The sequence below is a fragment of the Onychomys torridus genome, chromosome 2, assembly GCF_903995425.1.
Source record: "Onychomys torridus chromosome 2, mOncTor1.1, whole genome shotgun sequence".
In the NCBI taxonomy this organism is placed as follows: Eukaryota; Metazoa; Chordata; class Mammalia; order Rodentia; family Cricetidae; genus Onychomys; species Onychomys torridus.
This window is the reverse complement of record NC_050444.1, coordinates 162,621,239-162,645,304: the sequence shown is the minus strand read 5'-3', so window position 1 is coordinate 162,645,304 and position 24,066 is coordinate 162,621,239. Positions and strand designations below refer to the sequence as shown.

The 24,066-nt window shown below is 53.9% G+C and overlaps 1 protein-coding gene across 8 annotated transcripts in view; it reads left to right on the top strand.

The window, feature by feature from the left end:
- Camta1 (calmodulin binding transcription activator 1) overlaps positions 1 to 24,066 on the top strand; it is an 841,450-nt gene that overhangs the window by 735,028 nt on the left and 82,356 nt on the right. For all 8 annotated transcript variants that reach the window (XM_036177870.1, XM_036177875.1, XM_036177874.1 and 5 more), the window contains 2 exons: positions 16,258 to 16,398; positions 18,341 to 20,190. In XM_036177870.1, coding sequence (XP_036033763.1) covers positions 16,258 to 16,398; positions 18,341 to 20,190 — 1,991 coding nt within the window. The remainder of the gene's footprint in view (positions 1 to 16,257; positions 16,399 to 18,340; positions 20,191 to 24,066) is intronic.

Genomic DNA, 24,066 nt, shown 5'->3' with positions numbered 1-24,066 from the left:
AAGTTCCAGGCCAATGGGAGACTCTGCCTTAAACAAAAAGGTGGGAAATATCTGAGGACCACCATCCCAAGTTGTCCTATGACCTCCATACACATGTACCCACCCTGACATGCAAGTACCTCAGACTCATAAGACAGATGGAGACAATAAGACTCAGAGACATGAGACAGAGCAGGCTGGGAGAGAGCAAGTGTATCTGCCACACGTAGGAGCAAGACAGGAGACTGAGGAGGAGGGACAGAACAGGGAACAGAAGAATAGCTGGTAGAGCTGGCCCCCACTCCTACCCCTTGGCTGCCTGTGCTGGTTCTGGACATGGCAGCAGGCTGCAGACCCTGGGCTGCCACAGTGCCCAGCCTGGGTGGCAAATGGCTTTCAGTGATTGAGTTAATTTCATTTCATCTGCAAAGCTGAGCTTTCTGCAGCATCTGGGTTACTAGGGACAAAATGCTATGTATTGGAGGAAGACCCAAAGAGTCTGCCATGGGGCTGGGTCTCAGAGCAGAGCATCCCCTGGGCTGACCTCCTGAGCCTAGCCATACTGTCTCTGGTAACACAAGTGGCCCAGGAGCCTTCAGGATTCAGGATTCATCCTTGGCTGTAACTCCAACTGTGCCTGCCCTGGCCTGTAGCCACTGGTGCAGCCCTCCTGCCAATGGCAGGCAGTGCCTCCTCCTCAGGGCCACCTCAGACCTCTGCACCCATCCTGAGGCCTGTGGCCATCATGCCTTTCTTTCCTCTGTCTGGACTCTCCTTACTTCACTTGTTCACCCCACTTTAGGTTCCTGAACTCAGCTTGTATACAGCCCTCCCCACAGGCTCAGCCCATATGCCCTAAGGCCCCCTGGTCTCCTCAAAACCCCTACTCCAAGGAGCATGAGGCAGAAATAAACGCAGACGGGCCACATAACCTCTTCCTAATTCTGCGGAGTAAGGAAGCATGGGTATCCCTGGCACACAGTGAGTGCTCAGAAACGCTTTGGGGTGTAAGCAGAAAGCACCCGTCCCGGCTTTAGTCCAGTGTCTGCAGGACATTGGACAACAGACCACAGCCTCCAATATCCAGACTCTAGGATAGAGCCACGTGTGCCCTCTCATCTCGGGGCTGGCGGTCCTGGTTCCTAGGTTCCCGGCTTCCAGATGGGCCCCTACTTCTAATTCAGGGACCAGAAGGCCTCCAGGGATGCCAACAATCATAGACACTTGTCCTACTCAACCCCACATGGGCCCCTGGGCCCATTTGTCCTTCATCCTAAGCAGTGCCTTGGATTAGCCGGGGCAGGGACTCTACCCAATACATACTCTGATGCCACCTGGCCAGACAATAGAAGGAGCCAGAGCTGGGACTCAGGAGACTAACCATTGTCCTGGTTCTGTGGCCGGCCATCTTGAAGCTGGAATTTGGTTCTGGCTGCCTGTCATTCACAGAAACCAATGAACAGAGCTTAGAATTAACACTTGGCTTATTCAGAGAGCCAGCATCTGAGAAGATGGTGGACTAGCTTCCTAATACTGTTTTCTGTCTTCTGTCTAGCCAGCAGATTGCACAAGGTCAGGGAGATGGGCTATCAATCACTCTGGGGTTCAGCCTTGGCCATCCAGTAAGGTGACCAGCTATGCTTTTGAGACTCATGATGTCTGTGCCTCCTCTTGCCTTCTTCCTGGCACTTAGCTGTCACTTCCAGAGTAAAGACCCTAGGGAGGACTCTTGACTGAAAAGGTGGCAAGAGTCCAAGTGCTCCCACCACTGGTCCACAGCTCAGTGTCCTGTCTAATCCCACCACTGGTCCACACCTCAGTGTCCTGTCTAATCCCACCACTGGTCCACACCTCAGTGTCCTGTCTAATCCCACCACTGGTCCACACCTCAGTGTCCTGTCTAATCCCACCACTGGTCCACACCTCAGTGTCCTGTCTAATCCCACCACTGGTCCACACCTCAGTGTCCTGTCTAATCCCACCACTGGTCCACAGCTCAGTGTCCTGTCTAATCCCACCACTGGTCCACAGCTCAGTGTTCTGTCTAAGGGGCTCCCCACTCCAAAGCTCAGGCAGCAGGGGCATATTGCTTCTCCCCTCTGGAACTGTCATATTTGTCTTCTGGGTCACTGGAAAGAGTTCTTCCCAACATGTTCCATTGGCAGATTAGGGCCTGTTTGCTGATGAAAGTCTCTAGCCAGTCCACCTGGAGCAGATGACTGGGTCCTGGCAGAAGTGTCAGAGACTGTGTGTGCCAGAAACACACCTGGGACATGCTCCAAGGGAAAGCCGTGTCTGCCAAGCAGATTCTTCTGCTCAGGGTCTCTGCCTAGGGCTTCATCACTAAATGCTCTCCGACAGCTTCTACCTGAAGCCATCAGTGCCATGCCATGCCCCCTGACACACTGTGCGAGCATGCTAGCTCCAGCCAGGCAGGAGGCTCAGGCTCCTGAATTCCAGGGGCAAAAAGAAGACTTGATTTGGCTCCTCGGGTTCAACTGGAAGGAACAGTGAATGCTTGTTCACAACCTGTAATGCATCAAGGAAGTTCTATAAAACCTTCACAAGAAGGAGACCAAGAGGTCACAACACTCAGTGAACTGTGCGTGCCTGTCCTGGGCTCTGCTCTGCAGGCAGGCCCTGCCTGGGAACTGACACTCGGAAACATGGCCCCCACAAGTGCCTAGCTGCTGATCAGACTTGGGCAGCACACAGGTGCCAGCCAGCAGTGTTCAGGGAAAGCACTGTGTGCTGAGAGCCAAGAAGCCATCAGATGGGTTCCAGAATCAGGCATGCCATGAATGCTAGAGCCAAACACATTAGCTTCATAAATCACTTTCCTTCAAAGACTTCCCTGTTGGATGCCCTGATGTTTCCAATCTCTCTGCCCATCAGAGTTGTCAACGGCTTAATCAGAACATGACACTGATCGGTGGTATAAGGCCTCCGTCCACACACGGTCTCTGTCTTGTCTGTCTCAAAGGAGGAGAGGGGCTCCTGTGCCATCTGATTCTTTGGACTAAGGGGCCTTCTTCCCTTCACCTGCAGTCTGAGGAGTCCACACATAAAGAGTAAACACAGAGGGAAAATTAAGATGTCTGATTGAATTCCCAACAGGCTTCCACAGAGCCTGCCTGGCTTTTGTAATCCCTCCTTGCCAAATAACAGTGGCTTAAATTGAAAAGAAAGATATTCCTCTCTCACTTTTACAAATTTCACAGTCCAGAGGTGACACGGCGGCCCCCAGTATCTGAAGTTAGCCACTGCGGCTCCTTCCAGCTGATTGCTCTGCCATTTTTTAGGGTGCTGCCCACTTTTACAGATTAAAGATGGCTGCTCCAGCCTTTGCTATCATAGTTGCATTCCGATCAACAAAAGAAAAATGGAAAGCAAGCCTCTTCGCTTTAAGGGTAGAGCCCCAAAATAACATGCATCATTTCTACTCATGTGTTATTGAGCACAATTTTGTCCTGTAATCACCCCTGGTTGGAGAGGCATCTGAGGCATTATGGTGGTTTGCTAGGCACATTTGGAGTAATGAGTTTTTGTGTGTGGAGCATGTGTGAGTACCCTGTGAGCCTCAGCTTTGCTGGCTTTCAGTATGCAGAACTGCTCATCTCAAGCCAAAGTCTGGGGATGACTGTCTGGGGGGAGAGGATGGAACTCATCTGCATACAGTCTGCCACATCCTGGAAGTCCTGTGGTCTACTCCCTTACAGCTCTGTTCTGGGGAACACCTTTGAGTGGAGGGCTGGACCGCAGGCAAGGCTCTGGCTCTTGAGCCTTCCAGCTTGCTGGGAAATTTGTTCAGTGGCCCAAAGCCACCACCACCTCGGCCCAACTTCTGCAATCTCAGCTTCTGTGACCCAGTGGAAAGCCAGATAAAACTGGTTCCCATAGGGCACCCGTGGCTTTCTGCCCTGTCCCACTTCCTGGCTGCCCATCCAGAAAGAGTATGCCAACCTCTCCCAGGCTAGCAGTCTGTGGAGCTGTGGCAGCCAGAGTGATGGGCAAGCGCTTTTACGCTGTTCCCAGTCCTTCCCTAAGCTCAACCCTGCCTGGCTGTCCTTACCTTGGGGCTCCTTTTAGAGCATCCTGGGTGGCCAGATGTCCTTGCAAAGATGGGCAAGGCCTGAGCTTTCTGCAGACCTCCACCACCCCAGAGAGCATTAGTTGGTTCCACTAATCAACTTTGGTTCTGCCCAACTGTCTTCTAGGAACCCAAGAGATGGCCATGGCAGGTGTCTTTGGCTACAAAAGGAAGGCAAAGTAGCAAAGTTGCCTGGAAAGACAATCTAGCCTGGGACAGCAGCTACCTCATACCCTCACTGTTCCTGCATGTCCCATAATGCCATGCAGACCAGTATACATAAGAGCCCACATGCACACAGCACCCTTGCTACCTTGCACATACATCAACTGGGACATACACCTGAGTTTAGTAGGGGGAAGGCTTGGTTTCCTGACCCCTTGACCTCTGAAACTTTCTCCTGAAATAATCCCGCTTCCTGGCCTAGGGGTCAAGGCCAAGGGCACTCTGGTATACCAGCCATAGGACATGCACCTGAAAAGTGGCTCTGTGACTTTGGGTGGCCATAATGGCAAGGGGAAGCCATGTAAAAGGATTTCCAGCAGATGGGGGCAGGAAGTTAAGCATGGAAGGTGCTGATCTGTTAAGGAGCCAGCTTCCCCTTTCAGAGACTTGGCCAAGACACCTGAGCTTTCCGAACAGCCATGCTCCCTTTCCTGGGAAGGGATGACAATGGGCCCTGCTTCCTCAACGGGGCCCCACTTCCTCAGGTCCCTGTGGCTCTGAAATGGCATCGCAGACATCAAATGATGTCTGTAGTACTGACAGCAGTTAGGAGGAAAAAAATCAAAAGGCCAGTACAGCACCCTCTGGAGGCCAAATCCTTAGCTCACAATCCCTGTGTGCCCAGACATGGACACCTGGACATCTCCTATCTTCTTCCAGCTGCATTGGAACCACTAAGCTCCATGCTGCACTGGGCTTTGTGAAGAGACCAGGCAGGAGGAAGCCCAGGCATCCCTCAGGGAACCCACATCAAACCTACCCAGAAGGCATCACAGTAATGTAAATGGAACAGATCAAGGATGCCCATGTTCTAGGGTCCCCAGGCCACCAGCCTATAGGACAGTGTAGAAGACCACAGAGTGTCCCAGGCAGTCTGTGTGGGACAGCAAAACGGAAGCAGGTAAGGCAGCGCCAGATGCAGTGCTGGTGTGATGCTCCCTGACTTTGGGGTCAGAGCCTGAGCAGAATGTACAGAAGGCCATGTTTCATGTGAGAAAATAGGAGCTATGTGAGCATAGGGGTGAAGGTCATCGATGTGGAGAGTGGGGTGGAGGCCATGTTGAACTTAAAGGATTGAAGGTCGTATTGAACTTGAAGGAATGGATATTGTGTTGAATGTGGGGTAGAAGCCATGTTAGGTGTAGAAATGGAAACCAGGTTGAGTGTGGGGGGATGGAGACCATACTGAGAATGAGGAGACTGGGGGCCAGGTTGAGGCATGAGGGGAGAGAAACCATAACGTGTATGAGGTAGAGGCCCTGGTGAGTGTGGGATGAGACCATGTTGACTGTGGGGTAAAGGCCACTGTAAGCAGAGGGTGATGTCCACAGTGAGTAAGAGTTCGGGGATGCGTTATTGCTCCTGGCAGTCCTCGGGTGCCTTGATTCTTTGATCTTTACTAGAAATGGTTTCAGGAGCCGTGTCTCAGCCCTTCACTGCACACTCAGCAAGGGCCTTTTCCGGCCCCAGGGCAGCCAGCACTGGCTAGAGAGAGTGCAGGCAGAGACCCCACGTTGTGAAGCACAGTGTTTAGAGGCACCTGCCTTTCCTGGGAACTCCTCACCCAGCTTCTCAGCCTCCAGATCCCCCAGTCCCAGGGCCTCTTCCCACCTCTTCCAGGGAGCTCACTGGTGCCAACGTCTGAGCCTCAGGGTCTATGTTCAAAGTATCTTGTTTTCTCATGATTTTTTTCAAACAAAGACAGATTCAGTGGGGGGGGGGGGCTGCATTTATATGTTTTGCTTTTTTGCTTAGATTGTAATCCTGGTGATTATGGAGTATCAAGAAGCAAAATCAACAAAGGCAGGCGCTCCTTTCTTGGGCCTTCTGGGCCGGTTCCTGGTCAGTTAGCGCCACCTGGTGACCAGTCATAGCAGAGCGCCTCCAGAACGTGCCTAGCCTCCCTGCAGGGATTGTCCCAGCAGAGAGCCTGGGGACCGAGGGTGGTTGGCCTTGGAAGTAGGGAAGCAAGAGCCCACTGGCTGCAGGTGTGGCCATGAGAAGATCGGAGAGCCAGGACTCAGCCCCAGGTGGACTATTGCTAGGAAGGATTTAGGCTCTCCGGGATAGGAGTGAGGGACCTGTAAGTCAGGTGAAAGCTTGATTGCCTAGTCTGGGACTGGAGCAGCCAAGTGTAGCACAGTGAGTTCTGAGCGGGGAGTGGCCAGGGCCAGGAGCTGTGAGTCACTGAAGGCCCTGGCAAGTCTCAGAAGGCAGGCTCTGGGTCATGCTTTGTTCTGATTTCTAGAATAGAAGCCAGACACAGGATCCTGGGTGGTTTACATACCATTCTCATGCTGGAATTTCCAGGCCTGTATTTTCTAGAAATTCTAGCCTGGATCAGACAGCAGTGAGAGGTCAACCCAGGACTCTTCCCTGGAGAACTGGGCCAGCACCCTCACCCCTGGATCTCCTGGGAGGGCAGGGAGGCAGAGTTGGAGATTTATCAAGAAGATGTCCTGAAGATGGAGACCTCGTTCCTAGGTATCCAGGATGGAGGTGTCTCCCTAGACTCTGAAATAACAACTGCCACCCAAGACGTTTTCTGGCCTGGCAGTTTGGGTCTTGATGCCAACACGAGGTGTGGTCCTTTGGAAGGTGTGGGACTGGGGAGCAAACCCAGGGCCTCACCCATGCTAGGCAAGCACAACCACTGAGCTACAGTGCCAAGCCCTTTCCCATTTTCTGTTTTGAAATAGGATTTCGCTCATTTCCCCAGGCCAGTCTTGAACTGTAGTCACCCCATCTCAGCCTCCTGAGCTGCTTGAATTTCAGGCCTGTGTCAGCAGGCCCAGCTGACACCGTGGGGTCTTGCTCAAACTCTTGTTGACTAGAACTCAAGAAAAGTCCTGAGTATGGATCCTACGAATATAAGGAAGGCCATCTTTGTCCCCAGGGTCAAGAATAGCAGCTCTGTCCTTAGGGGCAGAAGTCTTGTGCCCTGCCCTGACTGCAGAACCTGGGAGGCTGGGGAGGAAGATAGTCCCAAAGGACCTGGAGAGGATTCCCGGAACACTGTGTTGTCCCTGGGGTAGGAACCACTGTCTTTGGAACCTCACATGGGCTGAGCCCTGCTCTGCCGGGCCATACTCTTGGGAACGCCTCGCCCTCCCACACCTTGGTCATCTTCCAGCCTGGCACAGAGGCGGGTTCCTTAGGCTGGCTTCCTTGCCTATGTATCTTAGTTTGTTTTGCAAATGTTCTTTCCCCCTCAGGCTAGACTCTATTGAGCCTATGTGTCCCCCAGAAGGGAAATGCTTTTGATTTTCTGCCTGTTTCTAGCTGTTTGTCCCTCAGGACTCCTTGAGCACTTATACCCCTAGGCTGCTCCAAAAGTCTCCCCTGGCTTTCTCCTCCCCATTCGCCAGCTGGGCCACTTTTGTGGAGTGTTCTCAGCCCTGCCTGGGCCTGACTGTCAAGGATCTGATTCTGACTAGACCAGCTCGCTAGAAGAGAAGGTTTAGTGAAATGTGGAATTCTTAAGCTCCCTGCATTTTAAATCTCTTTTAAGAATCAAGGTCTTTGGAGCACATAATTGGGAGTTAAGAGAGGGCTTCTTGCTGGGCAGTGGTGGTGCATGCTTTTAATCCCACCACTTAAGAGGCAGAGGCATCTCAGGGCCAGCCTAGTCTACAGAGGGAGTTCCAGGACAGCCAGGGCTACACAGAGACTCAAAAAAAAGGAAACTGGCCATCTAGCCATCTGGAAGGGGTGTCCTGTCCCTAATTTCCAGAAGAACTGGATACCCAGCTGTTTACACCTGCATCTGTCCCTGCTGGCTCTTCCCTGGAGGGGCAGAAGGGCTGGTGTCTCCAGGTCTGAAGTAACGGAACCAATAGAGACTCCTCTCCCTGCCAAGCTGAGCTTCCAACATTGCCAGTAAGTCAGTTTCTAGCACATTCATTGTTGCTGTGAAGAATCCCCATCCAATCAGGAGGAGAATCTAAGCTGCAGGAGGCAGCTGCACTCAGGCAAGGCCACTTTTCTGACGTCCTGGGCCATTAAGGCTTTCCTAGAGGCCAAATGCAGAGGCCAAGGTCATGCTGTCCCCATGTGGTCTAAATCTTCTGACCTAGGAGTTCCGACCCCTCACCTTCATCTGAAGCAATATGGCCAGGGTAAGTTCTCCACTCCACAGCTGACACCAAACCCCTTTCCTCCTGGGGAGGGATGACATGGCATGAAGTCCAGGCATCTTAGAAAAAATGGGGGTTCCTAACACCCCACATCTCAACAGTGAGACCCAGCAATCAAGCTCATCTGAGACTGTGCAGCCAGAGGACCCTAGCACACAGCCAGCATGCATGCCACCCCACAACCTTCACAGCCTCAGCCATGCTCCTCAAAATGAGATTTGTGGAAACTTTGTCCTCGGTACCAACAGAGTGAGAGCAGGGTGGCGAGATGGGGAATTGAGTGGCACGTGGGTGTCTGGATAGGAGAAGTTAAATCTAATGAAAACTTCATCTAGTTGAACCAAGAAATCAGAAGCAGGGCCTTTATTCCAGTCAACAAGCACACAGTGCGCATTAAACCTACGCAGGCTGCCACTTCCCATTGACCTTGTTGCTATGGTGACAGCCTTCGAGCATCAACAACTCGAGGAATTCCAAAAGGGCTCTCATTCACTGGAGGCTGGGCACAGGAATGGGCTCCCTCTCCAGCTGGCTCTGTCACGTGGCTGGGAAGTAGGGTGACCCATGTCCAGGCTTTCCTGGGAGTGGCCCAGGGTCCCTGAATAAGTGACTCCCTTTTCTGTGTGCAAGGTGACCTGGTTTGGATAACAAGTTAAACAAATGGTCACCCTTGCTATGGGTGTCTCCTGTGGCTGGTGCTAGGTACATATGAACTCAGACAGAAGAGGAGGAAAGGCGGGGTGACCCAACAACCCTGGGACAAAGACACCAGGACAATGACATTGCCACTATTTGCCACAGTGCCAAGGATCTCTTCCTGAGGGAAAAAGGGCCAATGTAGATTCTGTCTGGTGCACGTGCATCATCGCTGTGGAGATGGAAGCTTTCCAGAAACAGAAAGGCCACCAGGGCTGAAGGGACTCTCCTTCCTTCCCCATCCTGTCCCTTCCCAGGTCTCCCTAGAATGAGTTATCACAGCAGAGGTAATTGTCCCTCTACCCCCAAATCAGAATCCCCCTTACCACTGTGTCCTTAAGGTCCCTTGAGGAATGGAGTGGAGTCAAGGGAGGCATCATGACAGCAATTTATAGATGAGAGAGCCGAGGCAGAAAAACTCCTCCAGGGAACACAAGCAAGGAGCTGCAGCCACGCTAAGGCTGCTGGAGGGGCAGCTGTGACGAAAAGCCACCTGCCTCCCTTGGGCTCCAAGTCTGAGCCCTGTCCTCCTCCCTTGCAGCCTTCAACAAGTGTGGGCCACAACATAGGCCCATCGAGCCAGAATGAGCACCTGCTGACATAAAGACACAGCCTCTCACCTTGGTGGCAGGAATCCCCAGTGAGGAGGCAGGTCTAAGGGCCACACGTGTCATGGAGGCCTTAGCCCCCTTCCAAATCCCTGGTAAAGCCCGTCTGCAAGTCAGTCTGTCTGCTCTACAGACCGCCTCTTTATGCTTCCCTTGGCTGCCGTTCATGGAGGCCACGTTACACCTCCTAGGACCTGTGCTAGGGCTGGGTCTGCAGCCCCGATGAAGACCTCATTCTCCCCTCCCTCTACTTGCTGGGGGGTCTCCAAGAGCACCTATCTGACAGGTATCCTGTGCTCCCCCAGCTCCTCCTTGCTCTCCTGCTCTCCCAACTCCTCCCAGCTCCTCCCTGCTCCCCCAGCACCTCCCTGTTCCCCCAGCTCCTCCCTACTCCTCTTGTTCCCCCAGCTCCTCCCTGCTCTTCTCTGCTCCCCTAGTTCCTCCCAGCTCCTCCATGCTGCTCCAACTCCTCCATGCTGCCCAGCTCCTCCCTGCTCCCCCAGCTCCTCCCTGCTGCCCCAGCTCCTCCATGCTACCCCAGCTCCTCCCTGCTCCCCCAGCTCCTCCCTGCTCCCCCAGCTCCTCCCTGCTCCCCCAACTCCTCCATGCTGCCCCAGCTCCTTCCTGCTCCCCCAGCTCCTCCATGCTGCCCCAGCTCCTCCATGCTGCCCCAGCTCCTCCATGCTGCCCAGCTCCTCCCTGCTCCCCCAGCTCCTCCCTGCTCCCCCAGCTCCTCCCTGCTGCCCCAGCTCCCCCAGCTCCTCCCTGCTCCCCCAGCTCCTCCCTGCTCCCCCAGCTCCTCCCTGCTCCCCCAGCTCCCCCAGCTCCTCCCTGCTCCCCCAGCTCCTCCCTGCTCCCCCAGCTCCTCCCTGCTGCCCAGCTCCTCCCTGCTGCCCCAGCTCCTCCCTGCTCCCCCAACTCCTCCCTGCTGCCCCAACTCCTCCCTGCTCCCCCAGCTCCTCCATGCTCCCCAGCTCCTCCCTGCTTCCCCAGCTCCTCCATGCTGCCCCAGCTCCTCCCTGCTCCCCCAGCTCCTCCATGCTCCCCCAGCTCCTCCATGCTCCCCCAGCTCCTCCCTGCTCCCCCAGCTCCTCCATGCTGCCCCAGCTCCTCCCTGCTCCCCCAGCTCCTCCATGCTCCCCCAGCTCCTCCCTGCTGCCCCAGCTCCTCCCTGCTCCCCCAGCTCCTCCATGCTGCCCCAGCTGCGCTCCCTAACTCTGCACCTGGATTTGGCCTTCCAGCCTCCAGAGCTATGAAGAATACATATTGTGACCCTTCCCCTAGCCTGTGGTGTCCTGGGATAACAGCAGAAAAGAGGCTGCAGGCATCTCTGCAGCAGAGGACCACTGACTAGGGTGTCTACACAGTGGAAACTTACTGTTTCCAGTTCTGGAGACTGGAAGGCCAAGGTCAAGGTGACTTTGAGGTTGGCTTCTGGCGAGGCCTCTTTCTGGCTCTGCACAGTGTCCAGTTCCTATCTTGCTGTGACCTCACATGGCTTCTCTGATCTGCCTGCCTATGGCATGAGGTCCTATGACTTCATCTATTAATGACTTTCTTAAAGATTTGCTGGGAGGTTCCAAGTGTAGCTTTGGGGAAACACCATTCAGTTTATCACAGGCAGAGAGATCCATGCACTCCACTTCCTCTGGGAAACTCACGGATGGAGCTGCCATACCCAGAATGCCCTTTCCTGGCAGTTGCCCGTGTCAAGATGGGTCCCCCACCTTCACCAGCCCTTTACTCCCATCTCAGTCATTCCCCTCCTGGCAGCTGACTGCCTCTTGGGAAGATGCTCTCCGAGCTTAGCCATGTGCTCTCATTGGTTTCATTTATTGGTAGTAGGGGAGCTGCCAGGCCACGGTTCTGGTTAGGGAGAATATCTTGACAGGCCAGGTCAGCAATGGTGTAAGGTCACCCCCAGCTGCAGCTCGACCACAGGTCCTCACACAGCCTCTCAGCAGGCAGCCCAGGGTCCCTAGGCAGCTCAGTAGTAAGCCACAGATGGAGTTCTTTAAGGTCTCAGCACCTGCTTCCTGCAGGTCAGTGTGGTCTTCCCAGCTGTTCCTATCCTGGGAAGGCCTGGACTAGGGTCAGTTTACTCACTCCATTCTTGCTTTATCCCCTCTCTTGGACATTCCCTATCCCTGCCTTCCTGGGGTCTCAGGTTCCCCTCTACCCCTGGATCAGTCCAGGGAGCACTACCCAGGCTCCATGTATGGAAACTGAAGAGAAGGTCCTTCCGTCTGAGATTTTTTCAAGTTGGGGCATCCTCCCGAACAAATAGTGACCGGGAGGGGGTGGATGTGACCCAGAGCCAGCCAGGGGCTATTTCCCTGGCCATTCTTTTTTTTTTTTTCCTTTCTGTGTCGCGTTGTGAACTTGCATTTGATCAAGGCACTTCCTGAGTTGCCTTTTGTTGCCGTCATAGGGTGGGTGTGGGCCTTGGGCAGGGGTGGTGAGTGGCAAGTGCCCTATACGTTTATGAACGTTCCTTTCAAAACACATTTTTTTCCTCCGCAGTAAAAATCTCCTTTCCCGCTGATTCATTACGTGTCGGGAAGCCAAGCGTGACATGTTAAAAGCCATCTTGATAGTATTTGATATTCAGTACTAACAGCCCCCCACCCTGAAGGAGGGGGCTTCCCCCCCCAGATGGAGAAGGGGGCAATATGCATATTGGAGATACCAAGACACTGGGTAATTTGCATTAAGCATCCAGAAATTTGCTGCTTGCAATCTGTCACCCTTCGCTGGGTTTTCATTTTATAACTTTCACAACATACGGAAGAAAGCTAGAGGCAGAGAGGATGAGGTCTGCAGCAGTGGGGGCTGGAGAAGAAATGGGCATGTAGGGAGCTGGTCAGAAACTCCCAGATGCCACTAGCCCCAGGGAGGCTTAACAAGCCCACCCACTCCAAGGCGTGATCTAAGACTGACATGTGGCTAGAAGCCGGCAGTGGAGTTTCCCTGAGAACACTCATTTCTCTAGAAAGCCAAATTGACGTAAGTTGGGGAAGAAGGTTCCCCAAAGAACTGTGGCTTGGCTTGGCAAGTTGAAGGCTCCCACAGCAGATATTCCAATGCAAGACCTGCCTTCCTGGCCTTGCACTCCCTGCTGGATTAGGGTCAGGACAGTTATGTGTTCTGTCTCGGTGGCATTTAAGGACACATACACATTTACACACATATATACACATACAACATACATACATACACACACACATACACGCACTCACACACACATGTACACACACACACACACACACACACACACACACACACACACACACACACACACGTAGTGGGTAGCCATTCCAGTCTTGGCCTGGAAGTTCCAACCCCCATTGAGGCTTTGGTAATGGTCACGCCTACAAGGCGGGGCTGAGAGAGGAGGCTGAAGACCCAGGATCAAGAGGAGAGGCCTCTCTTGGTTCCAGGACCCTGGATGGACCTCTAGCACACGTTGGGCACCAGATATTGGTAAAATTATTAAGGCCACTCCACGTAGTTAAAAGGGAGGTTTATTTTGTGGGGTAGCTTACAAATGAAGGGATAGGTTGTAGGGTCTGGGAAAAGTATGGCGCAGTCCGTCAGTGTTCTCTGGAGAACTCTGCTCAGTCTACCTCCAGCGTCTAGGGTTCTGGAACCAAGAGAGGCCTCTCCTCTTGATCCTGGGTCTTCAGCCTCCTCTCTCAGCCCTGCCTTGTAGGCATGACCATTACCAAAGCCTCAATGGGGGTTGGAACTTCCAGGCCAAGGCTGGAATGGCTACCCACTACACACACACACACACACACACACACACACACACACACACACACACACACTGTAGGAGCTTTAAAACATGCCTGAAACACTTCAGCCCCACAATGTCAAGTTGTTGGTACAGAGGAGGGGACACTCAGCTGGTACAGGCTGCTGCACATTCTGGGAAGCAGAAGGAGAGTCTCTGGGGTACCCTCCGGCTCCTGGATATAATGTGTGCTGTTGTCTCCCCTCCCTGAGCCTGTTTCCTCATCTGTGAAATGAATCTGGAGAGGTAAGAGGCCTGGTCCATGCCCAGGACCCTCCTGCTACTGTCCAGTCTGTATGCTGGAACTCTAGACAGAGGACAATTTGAAAAGGAGACAACACGACTGTGGTGAGGCATGGCAACCCCTAGCCTGGGCCCTACTTTCTGCTCCTGGGAACATAATGTTCAGAAAGAAGAAACCCAAATGGATTTAATTAGCAAGATCTAAGGCCTCCTGGATCTGTGGGGATTCCCATCCCACTGGAACACAGCCACACTCACAGGGAGCCAAGAACAGAGCTCCCTTCCCCGCACCTGCAGAAGGAAGGACTGCAAACACCATCATCTCGCTGCTCAGGACCACTCCACAAAGCTCTGAGCAGGCAGGGACAGCTCCAAGGCTAGGCAGATCGGCAGACTAGCAGCAAAAGTCACCTAGTCTCATCATCTCTGAGCCACCAGAAGCTGGAACTCACTGAGGACATCAGGAGATTCTGGAGACAAGTCCCTGAAGACCCCCAGAGGAGTAAATGGCAAGGAAGGTGAACATCACCTGGTCGTGTGGGCAAGAGGAGCCTGAAAGGAAGATGGCCTTGAAGAGCGCCCGCCAGGCATCCTCTCTCTAAACACCCACCTAGCTGTGATGAGGAAGAGCAGCTTGAGGTGAATGGCCACCTTTGGGGTCTGCACCGGGTTAGAAGGCTGAGCTGTCTGTGGGTTCACCACCAAGAAGCTTTCGTCCCAGCCACAGACCTCTGTGGGCCGCAGCCGCAGCCGCAGCCGGGGACATTGCTACCACCACCTGCCTCATCCATGTCACCATCATTACTATCCTCACCACGGACATCTATGACAACACTATCCTTTGTCCAGTTTGCACAAAGGCATACAGATGGGTCTTCTACCTGGCTAGCTGGTGAGGCACACCTAGTCTGTTCCCATTTTAACTTTATAGCAAGGAAGCAGGCTCAGAAAGGCAAACGAGCGCACCTTGAGCTCACACAACAAGATCCAACAACCCCTGCCTCAAACCCAGATCTGAGCCTGGCCCAGCTCCTCCCTGTCCTGTAGATTAGACACCCCCTATGGCTGCATTCTGGAGCCCTACAGGTGTCCCCATGCTTGATACCCACCTCTCTGCCTTTTTCTCCACACTCACCTCCCTCCTGGAGCCCCGGCACTGTGGGTTCACTGTTTGAGACACCAGAATATTGGGGTGGAGCCATACACCCACTCAGGGCTCAACTCACTCTTGGTAGGGTCTGTTTCCTCCACACACTCAACAGGGCAAGTCAGTTTGTCTTAGGGGTCCATCCAGCCTCATCCTGCCAGGCAGGTGGAACCTCTTTCCGGGCTCTCCACCCCAACTCCAGGGACTACAGACACCCAGGAGTGAGTCAAACCCCAGAGCAGCTGTAAAGATGGTGGGTCACCAATTAGAACTCAGTCCCTACACTCATGGACCTATCAATCCTGTCCCAGCTCCAGCTTCCCTTGCGAATCTCTTAAGAGTAGAGAAATATGGGGAGGGTAGAAGCTGGAGTCTCCCTGCAGGGGAGAGCGCCTCCACACATGCTCCTGGGGCCTCCTGCTCACTGAACCCTCCCACTTCTGCCCTGTGAGTCTGCGGGCGTGTCAGAGCCCCCCAAACCCTCCAAACTTCCTGTCTTCCTCCTATGCCTAATTTTTTTACCTCCTCTTGAGAAGCCCCCCCCCCCCCAAAGAGCCATTTCAGTGCCGTTGACTTTGGAGAAATGGAAGCGAAACTCTAGGCAAACTACTCCCCAGTTCAGCAAAGCCAGGGAAGCAAGGAAGGACTCAGAGCTCCTAAAAAAGCAGAGACCCCAGTGGCTAGTTTAGCCATCCAGCATGCTCAGCTTTCAGAGGCTGATACCATCTCCCCAGGACAGCTCCTTCACCAGCACACCTGATACACCTCTGCTTCTCTCTCTCTCTCTCTCTCTCTCTCTCTCTCTCTCTCTCTCTCTCTCTCTCTCTCTCCCTCTCCCCCTCTCCCCCTCTCTCCTCTCTCCTCTCTCCTCTCTCCTCTCTCCTCTCTCTCCCTCCCTCCCTTCCCCTCCCCTCCCTCTCTCTCCTCTCTCTCTCTCCCTCCCTCCCTTCCCCCCCCCTCCCTCTCTCTCTCTCCTCTCTTTCTCTCCCTCCCTCCCTCCCTTCCCCTCCCCTCCCTCTCTCTCCTCTCTCCCCTCTCTCTCCTCTCTCTCTCTCCCTCCCTCCCTCCCTTCCCTCCCCTCTCTCCTCTCCCTCCCTCCCCTCCCCTCCCTCCCTCCCCTCTCTCTCCCTCCCTCCCTTCCCCTCCCCTCCCTCTCTCTCCTCTCTCTCTCTCCCTCCCTCCCTTCCCCTCCCCTCCCTCTCTCTCCTCTCTCTCTCTCTTCCTCCCCTCCTCCCCTCCCTCCCCTCCATTTCTCTCCCCTCTCTTCTCTCCCTCCCCTCCCTCCCTTCCCCTCCCCTCCCTCTCTCTCCCACTCTCCTCCCTCTCTCTCTCTCCAGTCCATGGTATCAAGTGGACCTGCAGCAATGGGAACAGCAGCTCGGGCTTCTCCGTGGAGCAGTTGGTGCAGCAAATCCTTGACAGCCACCAGACCAAGCCCCAGCCTCGGACCCACAACTGCCTCTGCACCGGCAGCCTGGGTGAGCTGGGGCCCCTGGGGGGCATGTGGTACTGGGTACCGGGTGGTGGGCTCTGCTGCCCTGTCCAGTGAGACCTGTCCAGCAGTCTCCAAAAGCCTGGCACTGGGCACAGTTGTGGGGCAGGGCACTGCTGTCAATTCATCAAGGGAAGGAGTGAGTGGAGGTCTCTGGGGCAGATGGTACGGGGCCATCCTGTTCTGTGAATGGAGAGCTGAGTTGGGGATCCTAGGGAACAGGCCATCCTATCCTGTCCAGAAAGAGAAAAGACAGAGAGCCAGTTGATATCATGGCAGCTAAGAGAGGCGCCCAACAGGCCCTTCACCCTGGTCTCGCCCCCCAGAGTCAACACCATAGCCTGCTTTGTACAAGAGAGAGCATTTTCAAGTGGGGGCAGTGGGGACAAGGAGCAACACACAACTGCCCCCAAAGAGTAGAGATGTTTGGGGTCCAGGGCCTCCACACACTGCAGGTGCCAGTCGGGACCATGTTCTTAGGAAGCCTCGGCAGAAGGCTCAGGTCAACAGCTGAGGCTTGTCACCATCTGTCCTGAGTCAAGGGGACCATTCAAGCTAAACCTGGCTTTGGCTTCTGTTTCTTCCAAGAAGGGAAGGTATCCTACACTCCACCCTACAGTCTCTGCTTTTCTGACCATGGCATTTGCTTTGTGGAGTATGGCTCTTCACTCCCCTGACCACCTTCATTAGATGCTTCCATCAATCAGTTGAGCCCCTGCTCTGTGAAGACTTCATACATTTAGGAGTCTAGATGATTAGCCTGAAACAGAATCAGGAAGAATTCACCCTTTTCTCAAAAGCAAAATGATTCATCTAATGGAATGGAAGGAGTAATCCCTGAAGACATGAAGGTTCCAAAGAGTTGAGGACAGGTCCTGACCTAACTGAATGATGGAGAGTGTCACCTCCAAGACCTTCCTGTGGGGCTGGCAAGATGGCTCAGTAGGTGAACGTGCTTGCAACAAGCCTGCTACCCTGAGTCTGTAACTTACTTAGGGATGGAGGGACCCAGCTTGTGTTAGTTGTTCCCTGACCTCCACACCAATGCCATGACACATATGTTCCTCCCCATTCCCATACGCCAAAACTCAATGTGATAAAAATATTTAAGTCGGGTGGTGGTAGCACACACCTTTAATCTTAACACTTGGGAGGCAGAGGCAGGTGGATCTCAGTGAGTTTGAGGCCAGCCTGGTCTACAGAGAGAGTTCCAGGACAGCCAGGGCTCCACAGAGAAACTCTGTCTTGAAAAATAAAATCAGATACATTCTCACCCTAGAGCAGAGTCTAGAATGCTTTTTGACTCTAGGGTCTGGAAGCTGGCCTGGACAGGGGTTCATTCTCCTCCTCCCTGGGCTACCTCTGGTTTCTGGTCCCCAGAACAAGGGTCCTGAAGATGATGGGTTTCTTGAAACATTACACGGTCAGAATCAGGTGTGAGAAGTTGGGTTGGGCATGGAGACATAGCCAAAGACCCTGGGTCTTCCAGGTCAGAAAGAGCCCTTCCAGATGAGCAGTGTCTGCCTGTGATAGTGAACAGGATTCTGCTGAAAAGGGACACCCCACCCATACCCCCTGGCTTCCCACACACCACATCCTGCTGCTTTTGAAAAGGAGCAACAGGATCAAATCATTTGGTCACTGCTAGGGCATGGCAGAGCTCCAGGTCTGGGAGTAGATCCCAAATGTCCAAGGACTGTGGTCTATGTCCCACCTGGGGTCTGGATGGGGACATTGCAAAGGGTTCTAGCTACTTGGGAGAAGAAAAAGCCAAAATCCCAGCTCTGACTTGTGTGTGTGTGTGTGTGTGTGTGTGTGTGTGTGTGTGTGTGTGTGTGTACATGTGTGCATATGTATATGCATATGTGTGTGTGTGTGTGTGTGTGTGTGTGTGTGTGTGTGTGTGTGTTCTGCTCCCATCTCCACAGGAGCGGGCAGCAGCGTGCATCATAAGTGTAACAGTGCCAAACACCGCATCATCTCACCGAAGGTGGAGCCACGGGCTGGGGGCTATGGGGGCCACTCGGAAGTGCAACACAATGACGTGTCAGAGGGCAAACATGAACCCAGCCACGGCAGGGGCACAAGCCGGGAAAAGAGGAATGGCAAGGTGGCCAAGCCATCGCTGCTGCACCAGAACAGCACGGAGGTTTCCTCTACCAACCAGGTGGAGGTCCCCGACACCACCCAGAGCTCCCCGGTATCCATCAGCAGTGGGCTCAACAGTGACCCAGACATGGTCGACAGCCCGGTTGTCACAGGTGTGTCCAGCATGGCAGTGGCTTCTGTGATGGGGGGACTGTCCCAAAGTGCCACAGTGTTCATGTCAGAGGTCACTAATGAGGCCGTGTACACCATGTCCCCCACCGCTGGCCCCAACCACCACCTCCTCTCGCCTGATGCCTCTCAGGGCCTTGTACTGGCTGTAAGTTCTGACGGCCACAAGTTTGCCTTCCCCACCGCGGGCAGCTCAGATAGCCTGTCCATGCTGCCCACCAATGTGTCCGAAGAACTGGTCCTCTCCACCACCCTTGATGGTGGCCGGAAGATTCCAGAAACCACCATGAACTTTGACCCTGACTGTTTCCTCAATAATCCAAAGCAGGGCCAGACATACGGGGGTGGGGGCATAAAAGCTGAGATGGTTAGCACCAATATCCGGCACTCGCCGCCTTCGGAGAGGGGCTTTGGCTTCACCAGCGTCCTCACCAAGGAGATCAAGACCGAAGACACCTCCTTTGAGCAGCAGATGGCCAAAGAGGCAGCGTACTCTTCCTCAGCGGCGGCTGCAGCATCCAGTTCCCTTACCCTGACTGCGGGATCCAGCCTCCTGCCATCAGGCGGTGGCCTGAGTCCCAGCACCACCCTTGAGCAGATGGACTTTAGTGCCATAGACTCCAACAAGGACTACGCGTCCAGCTTCAGCCAGACGGGCCACAGCCCCCATATCCACCAGACCCCCTCCCCCAGCTTCTTCCTGCAGGATGCCAGCAAACCCCTACCCCTTGAGCAGAATACCCACAGCAGCCTGAGCGACTCTGGGGCCACCTTTGTGATGCCCACGGTGAAAACGGAGGCCTCATCCCAAACCAGCTCTTGCAGTGGCCATGTGGAAACGCGGATAGAGTCTACATCCTCCCTGCACCTCATGCAATTCCAGGCCAACTTCCAGGCCATGGCGGCAGAAGGGGAGGTTACCATGGAGACTTCGCAGGCAGCTGAAGGGAACGAGGTCCTCCTCAAGTCTGGGGAGCTGCAGGCCTGTGGCTCTGAGCACTACCTGCAACCAGAGACCAATGGGGTGATCCGCAGTGCAGGTGGTGTCCCCATCCTCCCAAGCAATGTGGTGCAGGGACTCTACCCAGTGGCCCAGCCCAGTCTGGGCCACACGTCTAATATGGAGCTCAGCCTGGATCACTTTGACATCTCCTTCAGCAATCAGTTCTCAGACCTGATCAATGACTTCATCTCCGTTGAGGGGGGCAGTGGTACAATCTACGGGCACCAGCTGGTGTCGGGGGACAGCGCTGCACTCTCACAGTCCGAAGATGGGGCACGCGCACCCTTCACCCAGGCGGAGATGTGTCTTCCCTGCTGCAGCCCTCAGCAAGGCAGCCTGCAGCTGAGCAGTGCCGAGGGCGGGGCCAGCACCATGGCCTACATGCATGTCGCCGAGGTGGTCTCAGCTGCCACTGCCCAGGGCACCCTGGGTATGCTGCAGCAGACCGGACGGGTGTTCATGGTGACTGACTACTCCCCAGAGTGGTCTTACCCAGAGGTAAGCTTAAGATGCTACCACACGCCGCCACACCACCCACCTCACCTGTGCCATGGCGCAGCCTGGGAAGCTTGTTTGCATGTGGCCATTCTTTGGATGGAGCTCTGACCAGAAACACAAAGCCATGCCCACCCACGGTGGCTCTCAGACTTTCCTGTAGCAAGGAGTTTTCCAGTCAGGGCTATCCCCGAGGCAAGTTGCCCTTCCCAGCTCTGACCAGAGCAGTCCACTGCGTGCTGGCCACAACCTTGGCCTTCCTTTTCTTTTCTTTCTTTTCTCTTTTCCTTTCCTCCTGTTTAGCGGCCTGCTCTTCCTTCCTCTCTCTCTATCCTCCCTTCTTTGGGGGATGGATGGTGTCTTGATGCCACTGTTAAAGCATCCAGAAATCAACACCAGAGTAGTAGTTGCTCCCTGTAGTTCAAGCTTCCGCTTCACTAAAGCAAATGGGGAAACTTCCCACCCAAAGTGAACACTCAGCCATCTACAAAATTAGCATGGCATATGACCCAGGCCACAGCCTGTCCTCCCTCACCAAGGACTGATTTCCAGAGAGCTGACCTTAGAGACTACTGCTCCAACAGGATTGTAGGAAGACCCAGGCCTTGCCCTGGGGACACTAAAATAGAATGGACTAGGAAGTGGGGGAGATGTGGCTCCAGATCTCCTGAACACCTTGCTTGCATGTGGCAGAGCTTGAAGATCTCCCTGGCTGGACCAGCACATCCTCTGGACCAGACACTTTTTACCTCAGGGGTGGCTGCCCGTAACTTTTGGTTTCTTGGCCATGTCATCTGGTGACAAGCAGGGATTAAGTTCAGACTTCCTCTCCCCCGATAAAGCCAACCTAAGATGACCTGTGCACAAATGCCCCAGGTCAGAATGGTATCAGAGTGGTACAGGCTGCAGCCCAGCCTCTGGACCTGCAGCCTGGAGAGCTGGCTGATGTCTCGGCAGAGCAGCTGCTGCCCATACGGTCCCGTGAGTGTCCACAGGATGTTGGTGGAAGTGGTGAGACCATTATGGCAGGTGAATGGTCAGGCACTGGCTGACCTGGTGTGAAGCTTGGTTCTACCCTTATACTCCAGCAACCTTGGAGAAGTTGCCACCTTTCCCACCTCTAAAATAGGAGCCATGGTGGGACCATAGAGATGGCTCTGTGATTAAGAATACCAGCTGCTCTTCCAGAGGACCCAGGGTTCAATTCCCAGCACCCACATGGCAGCTCACAGCTGTCTGTAACTCTAGTCCTGGGAGATCTGAACACCTTCTTCTGGCCCACGCTTACACATGGTACACAAACACCATGCAAACAAACCACCCATACACATAAAAAAAATAAATTAAAAAATGTAAGTAAAGTAGCGCCAGGCAATGGTGACACACACCTTTAATCCCAGCACTCAGGAGGCAGTGACAGATGGATCTTTGTGAGTTCGAGGCCAGCCTGGGCTACAGAGTGAGTTCCAGGGAAGGCTCCAAAGCTACGCAACCCTGTCACAAAAAAAATTAATTTATTTATTAATTAAAAGAAAAAAAAAAACACCTCCCCAAAAATGTAAAGCAGCAATGGGACCCCTGGAGTCTCTGAGACTAACGGCACCAAGTGTCCAGTTGAAGCCAGCCCCGTCCACCTCCACTCTGCCACACTCCAGCCCCCTGGTAGGCACCCAGAAGGCCCCTACTGGACTTCTTCTTGATATGGCTTGACTGTCATCCTGCTCTCCTGAGCATACATCATTGTACCTCCTGCTGTTCTCACCCTCTTCCAGGAGGCTTGGGGAAAGCATTTAAAGGGATCAGGAGGGAGAGGTGAAAGTACTGTGTATTCTGGGAAGGTCATGTCTGCCTTCTGACCTGACTCTGAGGTCTGACCGTCTGGGCCTGAGTTCCCTTGTCAACACAGAAGAGAGGGAGTGGACTTGAGACTCAGGAGGAGCAGCCCTCATAGAAGCCTGTAGGCATGCTGCACACTGCGCACTGCAGCCCACATTGTATATCACCTAGCAGGTGGGAAAGCCTTGTTCCCTGGTCTGCAAGTGTGCGCCCAGGCCAGCACTTTAGCCTCTGCTGAGATGAGATCCTCAGCAAGCCTGGCTTTCCCAGTTCTTCAGCCTATGCAGCCTTCGACTATATCCTGGAGACCGTCAGTTCAGCAGCTCTCCACCAGAGGGCAGCCCAGGATGGCAAATGCAATAGTAGTCAGGGGTGTCCAATCTGCTCTTCCAGAAACCCTGATAATTCCTGGCACCCTGAAACAGAAGCAAAGCAGAATCAATTTGATTAGAGGAAAAAAGCCATTTTTGTGCCCAGCAGGACCTCCTGGTGACACCTCCAAGGTGGCTTCCTCCTTGCTAGTCTCTCTTGCCCAAGATGCTCTTCCCAGGCTGACAGTGAGGTCACCCAGTTCTGTAAGAGGCAGCATTTCCTTCCTGACACTGTGTCCCCTCACAAGCCCCTTGCTGGTGTGACTTCTGGGTATCGTGCCTTCTTTCCATGCCAGCTGATAAGGGGGTATATGTAAGCTGATGTCATCAGGAGCCCGGTTTGAAGTGGGCTCTGGCAAGCTCAGGGAGAACTCTGTAGCAAACCCTGTAGCTGGGATCTCACTTTAAGTCACAAAGATGGGGTCAGGCTATGTGGTCACTTGGCGTACCACCCCCAACTCTAAACTGCAATGGTTCCCAGGCATGCAATGCCTAGCCTGGACTGCTGGCTCTTTTCTGAGTGTGCTTCCCTCCTACCTCTGCTCCCATGTCTCTCAGCTGGTCCCCAGCACATACACACACACACACACACACACACACACACACACACACACACACACACACTCCAGTGCTCTCTGTGCCTCAGTATCTGCCCAGGGTACATTGGAACTCAAGGCCCTTCATCTCAGGACTCACAGGACGCAGACCTCAGACAGCATTGCCCCTCCCTAACCCCTCTCCCTGCATCATCTCCTACCACTAGCTCCTGCTGCACCAGGCGGAAGCTGCAATTAGAAGTGTCAGGCACGCACACATCACAAATGATTCAGTGCAGCCAGGCAAGTGGTTGCCATGGGAACTGTCCCTGGAACTGATGGATGCTGAGGCGTCCTGCGGCAGTTGCCATGGAGACGATCTTGAAGTTCTCCAGTCATTTCCGCAGTCCTTTGTTCCCCCGCAGCAACCCGGCGTCAGGTCAGCAGCTGTGGATGTCATTATTATAGTCCCCCTTTCTCTCTCACATGGTTTCTCACATGGTAACTGTTTGTGGCCTTTTGAAGCCAGTGTTCTCCCATTTCCCAGGGTTCATGGAAGGACTAGGCTCAGAGCAGGACATCACACCCAAGCAGCCACTCCAACCCCTACACCATCACTGTGACAGAGCCCTGAATCTACTTCATGGAGCTGTTCAGAAAAGGACAGCATCTGAAACCACAGCCACCAGAGGGGTTGGGCCACTTGCCTGGGGTCACACAGTCCTCCACTGGGAGCCGAGAAAGAGGTTCAGCCCCTAGGAGCACCCATGTGGTGGTGCAGGAAGCACCCATGTGGTGGCTCACAACCATATGCAACTCCAGTTCCAAGGGATCCAACGCTTTCTTCTGACCTCCGAGGGCACTGGGCACACACATGGTACACATGCATATACATGCAGGCAAAAATGTAAATAATCCGAGATGGGGGGGGTGCATTCTGGTTGTGGAACTCTGTCTTGAGCTCTCTCCACTGCCTCCAAATCTAGGTGACTCTAAGTAAAATGACCTAATCTAGACATCCCCACCCAGAAGAAGGCTTGTTTGCCAGCACAGGAGCGACCTTCCCGACAAGGGCAATTTTGCTGGCTCTAGGCCACACATAGCCCCAGAACACCATCATGGTAAACAGATCTGCT